Raw genomic sequence first — 21,521 nt, 5'->3', positions numbered from 1 at the left:
AAGGAGAATCAGTTCAGAATATTCCATCGCTTACAAATCACCCCCCAGTTAAGACATAAAATGAATCCAAAACTAACAGAATTGTGCTCCAAATGTAATATAAAGGTTGGAAATTATAAACACTGTGTGTGGTCTTGCATCCATATTGAAGATTATTGGGATAAAACTGTTGCAAAACTAAATCTCATTTTTAATGTTGATCTTGACATCGAGCCCCAGACTCTGCTGCTTGGCTTACCAAGTCCTCAAATTAAAGGTTTTTACCAGAAAAGGCTTTTCGGTATTCTCACATTTGCTGCTCGAAAGAACATCTTACTTAAATGGATTGATAATACACCTCCCACGACTGCAGGATGGCACAGATTAATCTTTAACATTATTCCTATGGAATACCTAACTTACAGGATCAAATGTAAAACTGGGGATTTTTTAAATATTTGGACTCCCTTATTTAGGTATGCTGGTAAAAGACTTACAAAGGTCATCTTAAAGGGAACTATTGATTGCAACCCCCAAGAGGGGCAAAATGTCCATCCTGGGTTATGAATCTCTGAGGAGTTTGGAGTTGGAAGTTTCCGTTTTTTTCTTGTTTTTAATTTCTCTAATTGATTTTTATTTTTATTATTTATTTCAAATGTATTTCAGTTGGTTTATTTTACCAATCTAGTTTTTATTCATTTATTTTAAATTGTTTATGAATCCTTAGGTTCTCATTTTTGCCCCTTGGTATGATCTTGTTGCAGGCAGCTACTGAGGTATTGAACTGAGTGTAACCAGTACATGCACATATTTAAGATGTATAACATTGCTATGGACATTCAAGATTATATTTTGGAAAACAGAATGCATTGGTGTGACATGTATGAGGTATCTAGGTGAAGATGTTTTTGTTGTGGCCAAAGTTTACTCGTTTTTTGGTTGCATGTTGTAATGTTTGTGTTTCTTTGTTAAAAACTAAAAAGTTAATAAAAAAATACTGTACCAAAAACAATAAATTAAGTGAAATTAAAGCTTTTTCCCCACTGTTGTCTGATATATATTTCAATGACATTTCTCTGTTTTTTTCCTGTGAGGAAGAATTTCCTCCCATGTTTGTGTTTTTCTTTTAATTTTGCAATGAAAAAAGTTCTGATCCCAGATGCTGAGTAATGTTTCTACAGATTTATGTCATTGTAAATGCAGCTGTTGGTCAGTTTGAGTTGAAACCTGAGCATGTAGTTCCTACGTTTGACCACCAGAGGGCGACTATAAAGCCAGACACGATCGATCACATTCCTACTTCCGGTGAGGACTAAAATAAAAGATTCAAAACATAGCTTCCAGTCAATGTTGGTATATTCGCGTAAAAAAAAAATCACCAAGATTATCAGAAAATAACACATAAAATACAGAGGATTTTTTCTTAATGTAAGAAAAAGTTTTAATTGACAAAATCTGACTATTTTAGTGATTTATATTATTTATATGTTTCATTATGGATGTAGATTGCAGTAAATCTATCACTTGGAGGGAATTTGTTGGTAAAACACACAACAGTAACAATAAAACAGCAGATGAACCTGATGTGAAATAAATATCTTTTATTGTTTTCATCATAGTCATAATTGTTGTAATTATGAACACCGAGCTGTCGCAATACTCCGGAATTTTGCCAAAAAACAGCAACGATTCGACGGCACCGCTGCGTCTCTCAGGACCCAACCATGCATAAAATCTCCCATTTAAAAAAAAGTAAAATAAAAATATATATTAAAAAATTATGCGTACCACTGATATACAGATCTGATATAAACAGGCGTATTGGTCACAAACCAATTAGAATTATAAACATGGCTTCTTTTACAATACACAGAACAAACATGTGGGATATAAGTGTACTTTTCTTTAAAAAAAAAAAGGGTACAATTTCATTTTATACATCTGTACATGATTTTTTTAAATTCATTTTATTTTTTGTTAAATTCATTTGTTATTTTTAATGTTCTCATCCCCTACAGTCGGAACGCTCGAGGCATTTCGGGCGCAGTGAGCACAATCTGCAGTAAAATGCACATGTACAAACTCACACAATCACATACAAATATCACGATCGCACACACACGGGAGTGGCAGCAGTGGCTTCAAACACTAAAGAGAGAACTACGGGTGTATCTTGGCATTTGCAGGTGACAAATACTGGTACCGGAGAGTTAATCCACTGTGGTGAACGAGGCCACCTGATGGCAAAAATGACATTCATGTAAAGGTTGAACCGAACCGTCGACACACACTCTCACACATACACTCACCTGCTTTCACACACACACACAGCAGAAACAAAACAAACCAAAACAAAAACAGTCTTTAAAATGTGCAAAGAAAAGGTCGCTGAACCGAGCTGCACGAGCGACGAGGAGCCGTGAAGAAGCATCAGTGAATAGTGCATAATGGTATCGAGGTTCACCAGTGCTGGCGCCGTCCGGAAAGCTAATCGTCCGGACGGTGCCTCAAACTCAATACGGCCACGAAACGCTTTCATGACGACATCCAAATTACCGCTTCTTCTTCTTGTGTGAAAATGCATAATGTGAGGATTCCACCACCTGTGTGGACGTACCGGCATTTGTTTTTTTTGTTTGTTTTTACCACAGAACAAGAGTTTAAGTGCCTTCAGAGATGTGAAGGAATCCGTTTCCACCTGCCTTTAAAAGGTGCAATCAGTCGACTCTTTAGCAGCACCTAGTGGCCACCGGGGGAAATGCAACAACAACAACGGGTCGTACCGAAGTCGGCTCCTTTTAAGGCTAATTTATGGGAGCAGTCAGCGCCGAAAAACAAATTTTACGTACCATTAAAATCCTAACGTGTTTAATTTCATCCCAGCAAGAAATGGAAGAAGTGGCGTCGCTCAAGCTCGCAGCGATTTATTTGTTATATTTCAACTTCAGTGTGCATTGCATTCTTCTACCATGAAAGATTTTGGAGCAAAGAGCAAAACTAATGGGGAAAAAAAAACAGGAAAGTTTTGCCGATTGCACCTTTAAAAAGCAAAAATATTCCCATCACCTGCTCGGTCAAGATGTTCAAAGTAGATATGGTCTGTTTATTAATCTGACTTTTAATAACCATACAGCGACACTTCAATGATTTTAGATTTTTACGGACGAAACTGCTTAAAATTATAACTCCGAAACCTGAACAAGTTGCAAATGTGAGACTTGTAAAAGTTTAAGTGCCTTCAGAGACGTGAAGGAATCCGTTTCCACCTGCCTGTAAAAGGTGCAATCAGTCGACTCCTTAGCAGCCGCTAGTGGCCATCGGGGGAACTGCAACAACAATGGGTCATACCAAAGTCGGTTCATTTTAAGGGTTACTATGTGTTTCAGCATGAGCTGCCAGCACCAAAAAATTAATTTTAAGTAGCTTTAGAATCGCCGTTTAATTTCATCCTGGCAACAAATGGAAGAAGTGGCGTCGCTCAAGCAAGCAGCGATTTATTTGTTTTATTTTGACTTCAGTTTGTGTCACCTTCTTCTACCATGTAAGATTTTGGAGAAGAGTAAAACTAAAAAAAAAACAAAAGGAAAATATTGCAGATTGCACATTTAAAAAGCAGAAATATTCCCATCACCTGCTCTGCAAAGATGCTCAACGGAGATATACTCTGTTTTTTAATCTGACTTTTAATAACCGTGCATTGTTTAGCCGACAAAGTTGCTTCAAATTATTCCTCGAAAAACCATAACAAGTGGCGAATATAAGACTTAGAAGTCTAAGTGCCTTCAGAGATGTGAAGGAATCCGTTTCCACCTGCCTTTAAAAGGTGCAATCAGTCGACTCTTTAGCAGCACCTAGTGACCACCGGGGGAACTACAACAACAACGGGTCATTTTTAAGGCTAATTTATGCGTTTCGGCGCAAGCAGGGAGCGCATAACTATTATTACGTACCGTTAGAATTTCCGTTTAATTTCATCCTGGCAAGAAACAGAGCAGTAATTGGTGTCGCTCAAGCTAGCAGCAATTTATTTTAACTTCAGTTCGTGGTTTTTTGCCATGAAAGATTCTACAGAAGGGCAGAATTTTGTGGATTGCACCTTTAAAAAGCAAAACTATTCCCATCACCTGCTCTACAAAGATGTCTAACATATATACGACCTGTTTTTAATCTAGCTTTTAATAACCGTGCAGCGACATTTCAATGACTTTATATTTCGAGTTCATGTGATAAATAATGTCGCCTTCAGTGTGGGACAGTTTAGTCGACAGTTGTTTGCCGACGAAGCTGCTTCAAACTATTCCTTTAAGAACCAGAAGAACGCAAGACTGAAAAACTGAATCCTGCCGTCCGGTGTGTGCATAGAGTCGATGCTGTAGTTTGGCTAAAGTGACAAGTTAAAAATGGATGATTTGGCAAGAAGAGCGACCGCGGTGCTGACTGTTGACGGGAACGAAGCTCTGCGAGGCTGTAAACATGTTCGAGTGCGGGCGAGCCGAAAACACGACACGCCACCGCGATGGAGAACGCGAAGCAGAGACGGGCTAATGGTAGCGGCCGGCTAAACGACGAGCAGCTCTTCGTATTTGGTTTGAAATTAAACGGACAACAGAGAACAAGTCAAAGTGGTTTGTCGCGTCCGGAGACGGAAAAATTCAAGTACTTGGTCTGCTTGAGGACACATTTTCACTGTCGATCTATCAGCTGTTTAGATTACAGCAGGTCCTCGGTTTATGACGTCCTCGACCTACGGCGTTTCATGGTTGCCTCACTATCTCTGGTTCCATCATACGGCGATTGCGACATTAAAACAAATTTTGTGCGGAACTAGTTGGCGAGCGGACAAATATGCCATCATGCAGCACTATACGAGGAAGACGACTTTGTTTACATCCACTGGTTGCACGCCACATACATCACAGTATGTGAGTTCCAACATTGGGTGACAACTGAGTCACGTCACGCCGTACGAAGGGAATTCCAACATAATTCGAGGATCCCCAGTAATCGTTTAGTCTGATCGTATGTTTCATGTTTTCACCTTCAACAGTAGATGTTCGCAATAGCAAAAATGCAACTTTTACTGTTGTTATCAAGTCCTCGATCTCTTGACCAAATGTTAAACTCGTGTTTCAGGATGCGGTTGAAATGAAACGCTCTGCTGGAATCTGAGCGACATGAGGACCTACAAGCGACATTCACCTACTTTCTGACTCAATCCACCGAGACAAGAATTGAACCGAGCAAACACTGAGAAGAACAACCGATCGTCCTCCTTCACTCTGACGCCGGCAGGTCTGAGGGATATTTGGTACAGCAGGCAAACAAACCGGATGAGCGGCTCAATGTCTCGAGTCCCTGTTGCAGAAAAAAGGCAGAAAACTGACGTTACGGCTGAACTGAGATCAGCTGCTTTTGGGCTAAACGGTGCAAAGGCAGTTTGTCCGGGAGGTGAAACAACTCAAGACTCGTTCCTACACTTGCGTTTAAAAACAGAAAAGGCACACGGCAAAGAACGGAGATGGGGGTTGAAGAGGAGGGAGGGTGGACACGACAGCAGAGCTTTATCAGAAGAACCGAGCGGACAAAGACGAGGAATGAGGGCAGGCGAGTGGAAATTTTTCGGGGAGTGTTCTCTGCATCTGGGGTTTCGTTTCGTCTATAGCAGCGGGCCCAGGTCATCGCCGTCGCTCTGGGTTTTGGCAGGAGACTACATTCTGGGGTCGGGTCAGCGAGATGGGGGGGTGGGGCCACTCCAGAGTCAGGCATCACTTCCTGTAGGTCCACAACACCAACACACTCCGAGAGAGAAATCGTACAAACATAAAAAAAGGAGACGTTTCCAAAGAGTCGCTTTTTTCCAGGAGGAAGTGCTCAAAAACCTCCGTGTCCGAGAAATTAAGGTGCAACTTGCGGAGAAAAATAAAATAAAAATTAATGTCCTCTACGGCCGTCTCATACAAACAGAGACAGGAGGAGCGTCCAACCGCCTGAACGCCCCAGCATGGAGGAGGAGGGGGCGGGGCCAGAGGCAGGACCGCCACATCAGGTAAGGCCGTGTTTGGCAGTTCGGCAGGCGGTTGAACTTAATGTACAAAGATGTGCCTCAGTAGCTCATCTGCAGACGGCCGCTGCTTTTTTTCCACAAAAATCCGCTTGAGAAACTCTCGGCAGTGGTCCGACACGTGGGCGGGCAGAACCGGGTTCGTTGGCTGGGTGGCAATTTTAAAAATGGCCGCCATGGCCTCAAACTCTGCCCACGGGGGTCGCTGCGTTAGCATCTCCACAACGGTGCAGCCGACGCTCCTGTGGAGGAAAATACCAAGAGTTAAAAATCAGTACAAGCAGAGAAGGAAGATTTACGCTACACAAAGTTCTGAGAGCCCAGTTATGTACATGACTGTTCAAAAGTTTGGGGCCACCCAGGTAATTCCATGTTTCCCATGAAAACTCACACTTTCATTCATGTGCTAACATAACTTGCACAAGGGTTTTCTAATCATCAATGAGGCTTTCAGCACCATTAGCTAACACAATGTAGCATTAGAACACAGGAGTGATGGTTGCTGGAAATGTTCCTCTGTACCCCTATGGAGATATTCCATTAAAAATCAGCTGTTTCCAGTTATAATAGTCATTTACCACATTAACCATGTCTTGACCGGATTTATGATTCGTTTAATGTTATCTTGATTGGAAAGAAATGCTTTTCTGTCAAAAATGAGGACATTTCAAAGTGATCTAAGGCTGGACCGGAATATCTGAATATTCGGTCGTTACGGTAGTATCCGAATATTTATTTTGAGATCCCAATATTTGGACCTCCCCCACCACCACGATCTCACACGATCGGTATTTAACTCGTCCCTTCGTCCTTCCCGTCGGACATTACGATTTGATCCTAATATTCAGATATTCGTCATTAATCAGGGCCAAATATCCAGAGACAAGTAATTGCTATTCGGGACAGCCCTAAAGTGAACCCAAACTTTTGAACGGTTACGTATGTGCAGCTGTTCTAAGTCAGAAGTAATCATTCTTGTTTTCAGAGGCTGCGTCCTTCGAAGGCCAGCTGTGTCACAGCGGCGTTACAAAGGCCGTCCCATTGAATTAAGACTTGAAGACTCCTTCAAATGTGTCCTCCTTGGTGGCCAACATATCCCAAGAATCACTGAGTGTCGCTGACGATTCGATCAACAGCCGGAGTTTTAACTGCTCACAACTTTACTGAAAAGACGACAACGAATGAGCAGCCTTGGCGAAGTACTGCCCTCTCTGAGTGCTTTTTTTGTTTGTGCTGTGAAAAGCGGATGTTCCAGTAATAGTTTATTTCCCCCCCCCCATTCTGACATCAGTTCCACATTAACAGACTTCATTTTTAAAAAAGTCTTCTCTCATTCAGAAAATGGACCAAACTACATATGCAGGTTGTCTTGTTGAGGTTTTCAAGTGTCCTTCAAATTATGATACAAATCTATGACAAAAAAAAAGTTCAGAACCTTTAAACTGTTGAAAAGTAACTATAAAGAGATTTAAGATGGAATTCAGAAGGTTACAGATTCAAGGCAATGCTGTGCCACAACAAGTCTTTTGTTGTCCAGTGAAAGAAAAACCAGATGAATAAATACGTCATACAGTGAAACAACAGCCTTTATACTACAGTTTACAAACTGATATAATATAAAAAAGTTTAACTAGAACTAGTGTTGGAGCTGTTTGGATGCCGTCAATCTTTAGTAAAGTTCAAACTGTAAAGACAAACAGTCTATTTTCTAGCTAATCCGAGTTAATGCCACTTTTAAATTACATCTTAATACATTCATTTTCCAGACATAAATCAAGCTGAGAGGTGCGAGGTGGGATAAACGGAGACGACTGAGTGCTCTCACCAGACGTCGGCCTTCCTGCCATAACCTTCTCCGCTGATCACCTCCGGGCTCATCCAATAAGGAGTCCCGGTCACCGACTTGATGCCTGTTCCTGACAGACAGATGGTCTGCAGCCACCGACTCGCCCCAAAGTCTCCGAGCTTCACGTTCCCCACAGAGTCACGGAGGATGTTGGCCCCTGAACGAAGGACAAACACTCAATCTCCTAGACCGTTCTACACCTTCAGAAGGCGATATGCTTTCTGTATCCTAGAAAATAAGCTATTATTTCGTATTAGTTTGGAGATACATGAAGGTAAATAAAGAGTCACCTTTGATGTCCCTGTGGACGATCATGTTGCTGTGCAGGTAGGAAACCCCCTCCAGGATCTGCCTGGTGTAGCGCCGCGTCACGTTTTCCGTCAGCGCTCCGTACGACTTCAGCTGGTCCTTAATGGAGCCCTGAGCAACACGAGATTCATCGAAATATATCAATACTAGCAGCAGTGAGCCGGAGTAACTCCGAACAGAAATTTCTGTTCAACAAGAAGCTCATTTACTCTCTTAAATATCAACATGGGCTTAAAAACGCTTCAGAAACGTACATATCCACACAAAGTTTGCAATTATAAACAATGACAACAGAAATATTTAATATTAGTCTTTTGCTTTAGCAGAAGTAATAATTCAAAATTAAGATTAATCATGGTGATGATTCGGCGCTGCACAAAGAAAACAGATAAAAATCACTTTCTTTGAACTCAGATGAATCTGACACTTATTTCTCAGCCACCCAGCTAGCGTTTACGACCAGCTGATGTTCAGACAGGGAGCTGTTTTGGGTGGAGTTGTGTTTTGGCTCCAGGAAAAGAAGAAGAACGGTATTTCTGGTCTCATTCCAATGCAAAGATTTGAAGAGCAGCACTCACCCCGGGCATGTACTCCATAAAGATGGACAGCGTTCGCTCCATGGAGTCTCGCAGACAGCCGTAGTACTGGACGATCCGCTCGTGGCACAAGTTCTTCAGCAGCTGGATTTCACACTCTAACGCGCTCACCTCCTGCAGGAGTGAATAAAGGAACCGTCACTTTCACCTCTTCCTGCCGAGCTGCCGTTCTAACACACAATCATTGCATGTAAACGCTTGGGAAGCCGACACATACCTTGCTGGTCTCGGGACTCTCCGGGTCGAACTGGACCTGTTTCACTGCCAGTTCCCGTCCGGTGTCGGCGTCGTAACACAGGAAAACCCGACCGAACGCACCCTGACCCAGAAGCTTCCCCAGCCGCCAGTTGGTTGGAGCACGAGGAGCTAAACACAAACAGACATCAGAGACCAGGAGAAACATCCTGTGTAGTCTGTTGATGAACAGTTGATGCCATCTCAGTTCAGTGGAGCATTTTGTTGTCTTAAAGCTCATTGTTTTTCATCTACCCTCTTAGAATGATCAAACTGTCTTGGTAGCTCAGGTGTACTCACAGCGGCTGGGTGGGCTGATGTCCATGACTGACAGGGTGGGAGCGGTGGTTGGGTTGGGGTTCGGCTCGATGTCACTGCCCCTCCGCGGCCTCCTGGCGGGCCCCGGGGCCTCCTCCAGGTCGGGGGTGAAGACGCTGCTGCCGCTGCTGGTGCTGGGTGACTGCTCGGTCGGGCTGAAGCTGACCGGTGAGCGGAAGCCGTGAACCTGCGTCCGCCGAGCGCGAGGGAAAGTCTTCCGTCCTACAGGGGTGGCCACAAACAATCATGTCCGTGTGGATTTTCAATCATTTGCGTCATAGTAATAATTCAGGAGAAAGCAACTGAACAAAGAAAGTCAAACATCTTGAAGAACCTTAAGGCCACTACACACTGTGATTTTCGGACATCCCAGACCAAAGATAACAATCATGGGAGAATCGTGGTGATATCTTTGGTTGTGGCTCTAAATCGGTGGTTTTACAGTGGGAACGGGAAGTATTCAGACCCCTTGAAATTTTTCACTCTGTGTCATTGCAGCCATTTGCCAAAATCGAAAAAGTTCATTTTATTTCTCATTAATGTACACTCAGCACCCCATATTGACAGAAAAAAACTGATATGTAGAAATTTTTGCAAATGTATTAAAAAAGAAAAACTGAAATATCACATGGTCAGAAGTATTCAGACCCTGTGCTCAGTATTGAGTAGAAGCTCCTTTTCAGCTCGTACAGCCATGAGTCTTCTTGGGAATGACGCAACAAGTTTTTCACACCTGGATTTGGGGATCCTCTGACATTCTTCCTTGCAGATCCTCTCCAGTTCTGTCAGGTTGGATGGTGAACATTGGTGGACAGACATTTTGAGGTCTCTCCAGAGATGCTCAATTGGGTTTAGGTCAGGGCTATGGCTGGGCCAGTCAAGAACGGTCACAGAGTTGTTGTGAAGCCACTCCTTTGTTATTTTAGCTGTGTGCTTAGGGTCATTGTCCTGTTGAAAGGTGAACCTTTGGCCCAGTCTGAGGTCCTGAGCACTCTGGAAGAGGTTTTCCTCCAGGATATCTCTGTACTTTGCCGCATTCATCCTTCCTTCAATTGCAACCAGTCGTCCTGTCCCTGCAGCTGAAAAACACCCCCACAACATGATGCTCCCACCACCATGTTTCACTGTAGGGATTGTATTGGGCAGGTGATGAGCAGTGCCTGCTTTTCCCTACACATACCGTCGTCCCAAACTTCTTCCATTTGAGGATTACGGAGGCCACTTGAGTGCTGCAGAAATTCTTTTGTAACCTTGTCCAGATCTGTGCCTTGCCACAATTCTGTCTCTGAGCTCCTTGGGCAGTTCATTCGACCTCATGATTCTCATTTGCTCTGACATGCACTGTGAGCTGTAAGGTCTTATATAGACAGGTGTGTGCCTTTCCTAATCAAGTCCAATCAGTTTAATTAAACACAGCTGGACTCCAATAAAGAAGCAGAACCATCTCGAGGAGGATCAGAAGAAATGGACAGCATGTGAGTTAAATATGAATGTCGCTGCAAAGACTCTGAATACTTCTGACCATGTGATATTTCTGTTTTTATTTTTTAATAAATTTGCAAAAATTTCTACATTTCTGTTTTTTTCTGTCAAGATGGGGTGCTGAGTGTACATTAATGAGAAATAAAATGAACTTTTTTTATTTTGGCAAATGGCTGCAATGACACAGAGAGTGAAAAATTTCAAGGGGTCTGAATACTTTCTGTACCTACTGTATGTCGTACTGTGAGACAGGTTCAAGGACGGCAGTTGTCATGGTCTTGCGCCCAAAGACAAGCTGCGATAAAACTCAAACTGACAGTGTCAGAAATTTGGGGTGATCGTCTCACAGTGTGACTGCTGCTATGACCTAAGGCAACTAATTAACCAATAGAAATGCAGTATGGAATGATGCACTGATCAGCGTCACACTGGAGCTAAACCCAAATAGAGGATTTGCGGCGACAAAACGCATCAAAACAAGCATGTGGGACTTAAACAAAGAAGACAGCCTAGTAGAGTTGTGGCAGCAGAAGCCTTTTTGACGTGTCCTCCAGTTTGTACCACAACCTGACAATAAAAAGCGAAGCATGGAAGGATGTAGCGGCGGAATTGCAGCTCTCAGGTTAGTAAGCTAACATTAGCGGCTAGCAAACACACGCACACACTGCTGTAAATAGTCACCACAGCACTGAGTTTATGTTATAAAATACATAAAAATTAAATCTGTTCACGTTTCGCTAGTTTCCCTGTGACTGAAGGAGCTCCATGTATGTTTCGGTTGTTTATTTTTCATGGATGGACAGTGCACGCTTACTGCACATTCACGTCGACTCACGTTTTGTTTTTGTTTATTGTCTGTTGAAAAAAATGCAACAAAGAAAAAGTCTAAAAAACAAAACAAAACAAAAAAAAGAATAATGACTCACCATCACTATAATCTTGAAGGCCAAAGGGAATCCCGTAGCGGCGAGGATACGTCCCTCCTTTCCCCGACTTCTCGAACACTGGGATGTCGTATTCTGCAGAAAAAAGGATTGAAAAGATAAATTCAAGGTGAGACAAATAAAAAGAAGCGTGACATGAAGCAGCTGCAGGTGGGTGGCTGGAATGGGAAGAGTTTTTACTAGGGCTGGGTTAGGGTTAGGAAAATATAAGAACACATGTAACTGCACCTCCCTCAGTTCTTAAAATTCTGTAACACTGATGAACAGCCCAGTAGGTGGCGGTAATGAACCTAAAATCTGTTTTCCAGCTGTGTAGAAGAAACACAGGATGCATTGACTGATGTCAAGAAAGTTTGGTGAACAGTGAAGGAGACAAGACCGCATTGAGCGGGAGGAAAGTTTTCTTTTAAGTAGACCATGTGAGCGCTTCCCGATGTCAACGCTCACAGGGTCTAAGAATCGGACTAATTCCTGGGTAGGTTTTCTGTGGGTTGGACTAGGAAGAATCTGGGGTGCCAATCAAATCACAATGTGAGGGGAAACCTTCAACGGTTTTTATTTTAACAGTTTGGTCAATATTTGTGCAATACTTCTGTCACTGAAATAGGAAATGCTCTTTTATGATGCATTTTTACATTGAATTTTTTTTGCACAAAGTTACTTTTTTAATGTTGAATACAATCTTTTTAATTTTCCCCCTCATGGTGGTTGTATTGCACACGACCGCACTGGATAAAAGCCTGATTGTGTGCTAATAGTCCAACAAAGAGTTTTCTGATTACCGCAGCACTTCAAGCCAACGGTATTACTTCAATGTAAAACATGTTGCTGTTAGCATCAGAGCTAATGCTAGCTACGACAGTCCTGGTACCAACGGTGTAGCCATCCCATAATAATAATAACAATAATAATATTACATTGTATTTGCATAGCACTGTTCTGGGCACTCAAAGACACTTTACAGCTCAAAGGTAAATAATAAAGCATAAAATAAAGACTGTTGCCGATGCAGAAACGATAAAACCTGCAGCCCCAGTGCATCGTTTCTGCTCTAAAAATGATTAAAAATGTATTTTCTCCACCAAAATCCGTTTTTCATGAAACTCTGAATATTTCTGATCATCTTGAGTAAATTATGTTTCTTGTAGTTTGAGAATATTTCTAATCAAAATAGAAAACAGTATAAATTCTGTGATTTCAGCTCCTCAAATGTGAACATTTCCTGGTCTCCTTCCTCCTCTGTGACAGCAAACCGAAGATCCCTGGACCAAACGAGACATTTTTAAAAAAAACTACATTTACAATTAAATTTAAATAAATTTGAAAACTAACAGCAGACTGCTGGTCCAATAAGTTTGAAAGCTGATAAAAAGGAACACTTAAGTTCAGTTTTTTAATTCACAAATAATCAAAATTATGCAACCTGCAGTATAAATGATTACACAATTAGTTGTTAACTCTTTAAATTAATCGCCTCATCAGTTTGACAATACTTTTAATTAAAAAATGGTCTAAATTCTGTCTTTGAGGTAATAAAAGAGTAAAAGTTTCAGAGAAGTTGGTCCGGATCACCTTATGTAGATGAACTATGAAGGAACTAGAAGAACAGCTAACAGCAGACTGCAGGTCCAAACAATTTAAAAACTGATTAAAATTAACAATTAAATCAGTTTTTGCATTAATAAAATAATAATGGACCACTTTCCAAGATGTTGAAAGTGTTTGAGTTTACACAAAGTCTTAAAATGTTGAATATCATCACCATAATTGTACTTTGAGTTTGCAGTAATCTGTGAATGTAGCAGACAGATGAAAAATGAACACAAATATAAATGAAACAAACACTTTTGTTGTTTAACTTCACATATTTGTCTATTCATCGATTCAGTCGTCAATCATAATTTAGTTGAACTGAAAAACTTTGCTTATTGTGTCAAATATTGTGATAATTAATTACAAGGCCTCTCATTAATTACATGATTTTTTCCAGCCCACCACTAGTTTTTACATGTTGAAGCTACAGGTAGTCTGTTTAGAAACATACAAGGACTAATTAGCTACGTAGCGTTACCTGTAAAGTCCTGGTGGTTGTCTGGGTAACTCTGAGCTCTGGGCATCCTGGACTTGGGGTAGTCGCTGCAAAACATAAACACAAAATCAACACTGAGTATTCGAGTATCTTTAACAGAATATTAAATGGATGGCATGGGTCCAATTATTCTAAAAAATGGGTCTGACCTGTCCAGAGGGCTGTCTAAAGAGGGACAACTTCCAGATGCTGAGTTCTCTGGACTGCTCATAGACAGCGGATCCAGCATCTGAAGAAAAGAAAGAATTCAGAGACACGTAACTTTACAATCCTCCCTCTGGATGAATCTGATGTAAAGAGCAGTGACAGGATCAGATCTATTCTCTAAAATAACAAATGTTGCCGCCTTCCCTGACTTCTCTGTAACCTTCTTGCAATTTAGGACCTTCTAGAAGCTACTGTACATCGGCACATGGCGGTTCTTCCTCGCTGTGATAAACTACCTGGTCCATGCTCTCTGGGATGAACTCCCCCTCGCTGTTGATGCTGGTGAAGGAGCCGTTCCTCGCCACCTGCTGGAGAGCATCGGGAATGTATCCTGGAGGAGGGGAGCTGCGGTCGGTCGAATGGGATCCTGAAGTTGGTCGGAAAACGGCAACGGAAGAAGCGATTAATTTGTGATGGATGAACTTGTGTGAGGGGTTAATAGAAGATCCTAAACTCAGACGCTGTTCACCTATCAAAGCCAGCATGCTCTTCTTGTCTGCCGCTCTGAACCCCGTGTTGTCCAGCTCCTCGTGGGATGGCAAGAGGTCCATGTTGGAGGAAGAGTTCTGGAGGGAGAATGAAGCAAACACTTTAAGATGTAAAAATAAAATGTTAGCATGCTAAAAGAAACATTCCTATTACGTCATACAGTAGATCCTCGGTTTACGACGTCCTCGATCTACAGTGTTTCATGGTTATGTCATCATCGTCCATAAATTTATTAAGACAGTCTTGTTCCATCATTCTGACGTACGCCGTTTGCGACGTTAAACAAATTTCACACGGGGAACCAGTTGGCGAGCGGAGCGGACGAATACGTCGTCACGCGGCGCCATGCGAGGAAGACAGCTTTGTTTACATTCGCCAGTTGTGCCACATTTGGAAACTTTTCGCCCTTCATTATGGCTCCCAAGCATAAGTCAGACTCCTCTGATGGCAGAACCGTGGCAGTTACCACTGTGTTGGCGTAGGTAAGTGACAGTGACACTACATACTTGAGTTCTGACTTGTGGCGAAAATCACATTATGTCGCACTGTAGGAATGGAATTCCAACATAAGTCAAGTCCCCAATGTAATGATAAAAAGGTGATAAACACCACATTCTCTCAGTTTTATCATATCTAATTTCACTTATGTGGAGATGGCTTTTCTTTTCTTCGAAGCACTGCCATCAGAAGAGTCTGACTTATGCTTGGGGGCCATAATGAAGGAAAAAAGGTTTCCAATAGAACAACACAAAGGAAAGAAAGCGAATGTAGCACAATCCAATGTGGCATACAACTGGTCGTGTCGCGTGACGACACATTCGTCCGCTCAGCTCGTCAACTAGTTCCCGTGTGAAGTTAGTTGTAACATCGCAAACGCCATATGTCAGAATGATGGAACAAGACTTTCCTAATAAATCTATGAGAGATGGCGACGTAATCATGAAACGTCGTAGGTCAAGGATGTCCTAAACCGAGGACCTGCTGTATTCTGTGGCCTGTAAGTTGTAATGTGTAAATGATAAAGTGAGGCATAACACTGTTGAAACTGAACTTATATTTCTTAAGAAATTTCAGGTTGTTCATGATGTTTTATAAGAAGATCGCTCATTAAATGTGAATACTTTCAGAATGTACTTTTTTTGCACTAAAACAAAGGGAAAAATTAGTTCTTTACAGGTTATTATGGTCCGATTTTACTAGAAACTTGAACTCAAACTGAGCTGAACGGGCCCCCCTGAGGGTTTTCTAGTGTTTAGGTGCTGTTCCACTAGCACCTACTCGACTCTGCTTGGCTTGACATGGTTTAGGTCGTTTTCCATTGCAACTGAGTACCACCTCATCATGGCTGGAGTCGTCATAGCATAGCGACATTTGAGCCAGAAGTCCATTAACGTTGTGTGTGCGACAAATGCAACACAACAATCGAGGACATGGAGGCGATGGTATACCTGCGGCTCGGTCTGTGGCTTTTTGTCAGATTCTAAGTAAAAGAAGAGAGTCAGAGAAAGCTGAGGGTGGCAAGTTGAAACACTCATGAGAACAGGAGAGTTTGGGAGGCGATACAGCAGCATTGAGCCGAAGACAAGAGGATAAAACTAGAGGACGTATGAGGGTAAGCTAATGCTAGTTCGCTACAGTTATCGTTTATCAGTCCCTGTAATGGCTGCAACTAATCGCTATTAGATATTAAAACATGTATGCTGTATAGTGTCATCACTCCCTGTCCAATCAGTGGCCTGCGCTCTGTAGACTTCACATTATCGGCTCGACTCAGCTCGCTTTTAACCCCGGAGAGTAGGTGCTAAAATAGCAGCTGGTACCAGGTACTATGTCCTAATGGAAAGCCTCAAAAACCGAGTAGTCGAGCCGAGTCGGTGCTAGTGGTAAAGCGCCACGTCTTACCTGAGAAGACATCTGTAGAACCAGGAGGATCTTCAAGCTCTTCATGTGAACACTGCGATCCAGCAGCTCTACAGCCTTGTCCAGGTCGTCCTGAGTGGTCAACGGAATCACCAGCTACAAGAGGACAACAAAACCACGGTGTAGATATCAGTCTTTTCAGGATTTCATTCAATATGCGTCGTTTTTTAGGACCAGTGAGCTTCATACCTCATTGTTAGTGTAGTGAAGGTCCATAGTCTGGCCGAAAGCCACTTTAGCTTTCGTGTTCAGGTCTTCCAGCTTGACAGGTCGAGGGAACTGCAAGATCCTGCAGAGAAGAAAAGCCAGAGTTCAGGAAGCCGCCGGTCTGCACTGAAAGCTTTAACGTGATGAACCTGAACACAACCTCACCTCTTCTCCCCTTTGAACTCGAACTTCACTCTCACATCGTTCTGTCGGACAGAGAATCAAGTTCAGCAACAAAACAACAAACAAAAATGTTTAAAAAAAGCTCCCTGTTGTTCACCTCCTCAGGATTTCGAGCGGTTACCTGATTCTTGGGCGAGGAGGCTTTGGGTTTGCCCAGGTCCGACAGGAACATGGCAGGACGGCTGGAGCGGTGCAGTTCGGCCAAGTCCTGCATGATCGAGTTTAGCGCCTCCTGCTCATCTGTGAGGCAGGATTTTGTTTTTTTTTAACAGATTTTACTCTTAAAGCTGAAAAGAAGATTACTTAACGAAAACAATAAAATCCAGACAGTCAAAAAAAAAGCTTGACTTTAATCTAAAATACACTTCATACAGTTTTAACGTCAAGGTAAATAGTCTAATTTCTCAGACTGGGAGAAGCATGAGGATCTAAATTAGTGCCACTGCCTTAGAACTTGCTTTAGCACTTCTCTTGTAAATGTATAACTTTTAAAGAGCTGAACACACACGACAGAAATACTTTCATTATCTGCAGCAGCGACACATTACATGCCCAGAACACAAAGGATTACTGTGAGGCAAAGATGTCAAAGAACCATTGTTAGAGGAGAGAGGGAAAAAAAAAACATTCCTTGAGTTGTAGGTTCGACAAAAGATAAGGCTGGCCCGCTGCCAAACAGAAACACCGCCTCAAAGCACACACACATACGTACCCATCATCATGGCACGGCGATTGACCCAGGAGGCCAGGAAAGAGGACTCTCCCATCAAAGGGATTCCTTTCTCCTGCAGCAGCAGAAAGACAACGTAAATCCTGACATGCAGTTGACTGGGACACAAGTTGAAAAGGCCTGAAGTTGCCGCTGACTGATGAGCAAATAAATGGTGATCTCAGCAACCGGAGATCTTTCTTCCAACATCCTTTTAATCACAGTGACTGCAGCAAGAAGTGGTTTGATGGGTGTCATTACAGTGACCTGCAGGACTGCAGAAAGGGGAATTGTTGCTGAATTAAATGAAGTATCTATCTGCCTACCATATCTCTCTATCTACCTACCAACCCTGTCTTTCCTAATTATAAACCTACCTACCTCATCTACTTCCATATCTACCTACCTAATAACTTATATGAGTCCTCCATCAGCGAACCCTGAAAGAAAAGTGGAAGCTGCTGATGACGCCAAGGAGCTGAAGGAGAATCTTTACTCTCGAGTCTGGTTTCCGGCATCATGGAGGCTCTATCTAGCTATCTGACAAATTTGCACGGTAATAACTTTGCTAAACAAGCGTCAGAACAGACGTCTGAATTTGGTGCTGAACTTCTGAGCTGATTAGTTTACAGTAAATACAAAGGTTGTTGGAGGGTCCTTGAACTACTCATCTGTGAAGTGCTGTGGAGAACACCTATTTAGCAAAAATCATTTTATTCTAGATGTCTTATTCAAAAATTTGACGAAAAATAAACAATTCGCAATGACTAGATTGTGTAAAAAATGAAAAATTCTGCGATTTTTTTAATGCAACTGTGAAAACATTGGTGATTTATGTGCAAATAAAAGTCACATGACAAAAATTCTGAACTCTTCCATGGAAGTACAGGTTGCATTTACACAGAACAGAGAGCAGATCATTTAAAATATACATATATAGCATGTAGAGTCAGTATTTTTGTTTCCAGTGTTGGTGATACTTGTGGGCACTTGGGAAAATGTTATACATGCTGATTTTATGATACTTTGGTTAATTTTTGTCGAATAAAGAAATTAAACTTTTGATTATAATATTTATGATTATTGGTATTTTAAATTTTATTGATCCCACAGCAGGAAAATCTGAATAGCTACAAAAAAGAGCAGCGCACAGTGCACGGATATAAAGAGATGTTTTCCCCTTTAAGTGAAGTAATATAAACGTTTAGAGCTCACTGTTCTTTTGTCACTTTGTGTCCGGTTTTTGTAATATTCCGTCTTGTTTTTTTTGCCTGATTTTCATCGTTTATCTCACGTTTTTGTTGTTTTGCGCTTCCTTTTTGTCTCGCTTGTGTTTTTGTCTCATTTTTGCCATTTTGTGTTTGCTTTATTTATTGTTCTGTGTATCGTTTGTCATTTTGTTTCACGCTTTTGTCATTTTTACGTCTCGTTTGTCCATTTTTTGTCTAATTTTTGTCTCTTTTTTGTTTCGTTTCCTGTCGTTTGTCTCATTCTTTGTCATTTTGCGCCTCATCTCTTTAATATTTTGTCTCGTTTTTGTTGTTTATGTTTTATTTGTCTTTTTTAAAGTAAAATACCATACCATTCAGATACCTGTAACTAAATGTCATTTCTCTGTAGACACTCTGCAATCTGGAAGCTGTAATGTGTAAATGATAAACTGAGGCTGAATATTGCTGAAATTTAATTTATTTTTCTTAAGAAATTTCAGATTGTTCATAGTGTTTTGTAAAAAGATTATTCCTTAAATGTGAACATTTTCAGAATGTACTTTTTTGCACTAAAACAAAGGGAAAATTTGGGGTTATTTCTAGGTTATTATGCTGTGTTTTTACTGGTCACTGGAGATCAAACTGAGCTGAATGTGGAACCTGAACTAAAATGAGTTTGACACCCTGGTTTACAGTATCAGATATATAAAATAAAAATAAGATTATGGCCATGATATTACACATATCAGGTAGCAGGATGGACCTATAGATACAGAGGGTTTTATTAAGTGTGTGATGACTTGGCAGGTATTTAGTAGCAAAAAATAGCAGACATTACTTTTCTGTGTTTCATACAGTTTCGCAGCTCATTTTCCAGAAAAATACACGTATCATAAAACCTGGTGCTGCTTGAGTGTGTTATACTGCCGGGCGTTTCTCACACGTTATCTGATATCAGAATCAGAAAGTCTTTATTGTCATTGTATAAGAACAACGTAACTGAAAGTGCAGTCCCCTTAAAAAGCATAAACAAATTCAAACATGTAAGACCACCAATATAAAAACATTCATTAAAAAAGCAGTCAGAAAACCATCCAATAAAAAAGTATTAAACACTAGAATTACTTAATGTGTCCTGAGTTTAGAGCACAATATACATTTGCATAGAAACTGATTGAGTCCATTTTGTCAAGCCTGTAAATAAAAATTAGGAGCCTAAAACTCTGTCCGCTGCTATGTTTACACCTATGATGTAACATTAGATTACATACTTTTATGTATTAAATCACATTCTTTAATGGGAAAGCAGCGAACAAATCTGTAAAAAAAACACTAAGTCAGAAAAATGTCAAAAGTAAAAGATGTCAAACCAAGTCATTCAGTGTACTACTAGATTACTATTTTTTGTGCAGTAACGTGCAATCAAAATAATACTGCAGCTGAACCAAACAAACTCTTAACATGCAGAGTGATTTAAAGCTCTCAGATAAAAAGAAAAACAACCATTTTATAAACTAGGATCTGGAATTAACATATTTCATTAGATGTCTCCCAATTAAAAACAAATGGCCGCCATTTCTACAACACAATCCTGACTGGCTGTCATTATATTAGTGCTATATGTTAGTTACTAGTGCTGGTACTGAGCAGTCAATCTTGGGATTTAAGTCTGTTGATTCAGAGTCTATTGGATATTGATGATGAGAGGTATTGATAACCACTTATTGATCACTGTCTGTTGATATCACCAGACAGTGTTTAATATTTTCCTGACAGATAATCTCCCTGTCTGTGTTGTCTGGCTACACATCCACTGTTCACAACAAAGTTGACACCAACAATACTGACAGTGTTGTGGCCTCCTTTGGTCGATAATTAGCTAGCTTTAAATTAACCTGCTAGCGTTAGCGGAGTAGCCCCTGCAAGCTAACAACTGTTGCTAGCATGTTTGACATTTGAGACGGTGCCAAAATGTGCTCAATGAATGACCTTTCGTCTTGAATTGTAAACCAGAACACACTTATCGATACGTACAGGGGTGACAAGGGAAGCTAACTGGCTAGTGTTTGCCGAGAGTTGCGTTTCCAGCGAGCTGTCAGAGCAGGGAAGTTGACAAGCTAAGCTAATGCTAAGTTACCTGCTAGCAGCATAGCTATTCAAAGCTCGCCTGCTGAGCACGATCGTAAGAAAAAACAAGAAAAAATGCAATCAAACGGACAAATGCCGCGTTTGAAACCCAGCATTCCGTGTTTATCCTCCTACCTGGGGGCTGATTGGGTTCGCGGTCACTTCCTCATCCACAGGGCCGGTGACAGGAGCCCCGGGCCCCGCGGAGAGCCGCTGGAGGAAGCAGAAGTTTGGCAGTCCGCTCCCAACTTCACTCGAGTCCTGCTGGGCCACGACGACGAGGCCCGATGTGTGTCAGGTTAGCCCGCTAGAAGCTTCCGGGGAGAAAACCCACACGACAGCGACTCGTCCACCAGAGTATCTCCGTGTTTGAGCGGCGACAAAAGAGCGCATTTAATCCACGGCCCTCATTTTGTACTACTTTACGGGCAGGTTAACGGTAGCTCCGCTCGCTGTTGACCCCCCAACTGCGTCAAGCTAACAAATGTCGCATGAATCACTACCGGATGTGTTGCGATTTTGCTGACAAAATAAAAGAACCAAATGTCCCACTCTAAGAAAATGCACATCGGGCATTTTATGTCGACGGGTGTTAACCGGAAGTACTCTT

At 41.6% G+C, this 21,521-nt stretch overlaps 1 protein-coding gene across 1 annotated transcript; it reads right to left on the bottom strand.

Moving 5' to 3' along the window:
- Nucleotides 1–1,565: 1,565 nt before the first annotated feature.
- Nucleotides 1,566–21,414, bottom strand: map3k2 (mitogen-activated protein kinase kinase kinase 2). The gene is made up of 17 exons (XM_022221272.2): nt 21,047–21,414; nt 17,577–17,649; nt 16,986–17,104; nt 16,847–16,887; nt 16,664–16,763; nt 16,457–16,570; nt 14,535–14,631; nt 14,302–14,432; nt 14,008–14,087; nt 13,841–13,905; nt 11,752–11,844; nt 9,326–9,565; nt 9,009–9,157; nt 8,774–8,905; nt 8,177–8,306; nt 7,866–8,043; nt 1,566–6,282 (listed from the first exon to the last, which is right to left on the bottom strand). Exons 2-17 carry the CDS (start codon nt 17,629–17,631, stop codon nt 6,063–6,065), a joined length of 1,944 nt encoding a protein of 647 aa, XP_022076964.1. The 5' UTR covers nt 17,632–17,649; nt 21,047–21,414; the 3' UTR covers nt 1,566–6,062.
- Nucleotides 21,415–21,521: the final 107 nt, after the last annotated feature.

This window comes from Acanthochromis polyacanthus, chromosome 22 (assembly GCF_021347895.1).
Source record: "Acanthochromis polyacanthus isolate Apoly-LR-REF ecotype Palm Island chromosome 22, KAUST_Apoly_ChrSc, whole genome shotgun sequence".
NCBI lineage: Eukaryota > Metazoa > Chordata > Actinopteri > Pomacentridae > Acanthochromis > Acanthochromis polyacanthus.
This window is presented reverse-complemented; position numbering and strand designations above follow the sequence as displayed.

Bases quoted from the DNA above. Each gene is read 5' to 3' on its own strand.
- map3k2 (XM_022221272.2), bottom strand. From the start codon at position 17,631: ATGGGAGAGTCCTCTTTCCTGGCCTCCTGGGTCAATCGCCGTGCCATG. The intron at 16,764-16,846 runs GTGAGGTTGTGT...TCTTCTCTGCAG, and splicing joins GAGTTCAAAGGGGAGAAGAG to GATCTTGCAGTTCCCTCGAC. The intron at 8,044-8,176 runs GTGACTCTTTAT...TCCTTCGTTCAG, and splicing joins CGTCCACAGGGACATCAAAG to GGGCCAACATCCTCCGTGAC.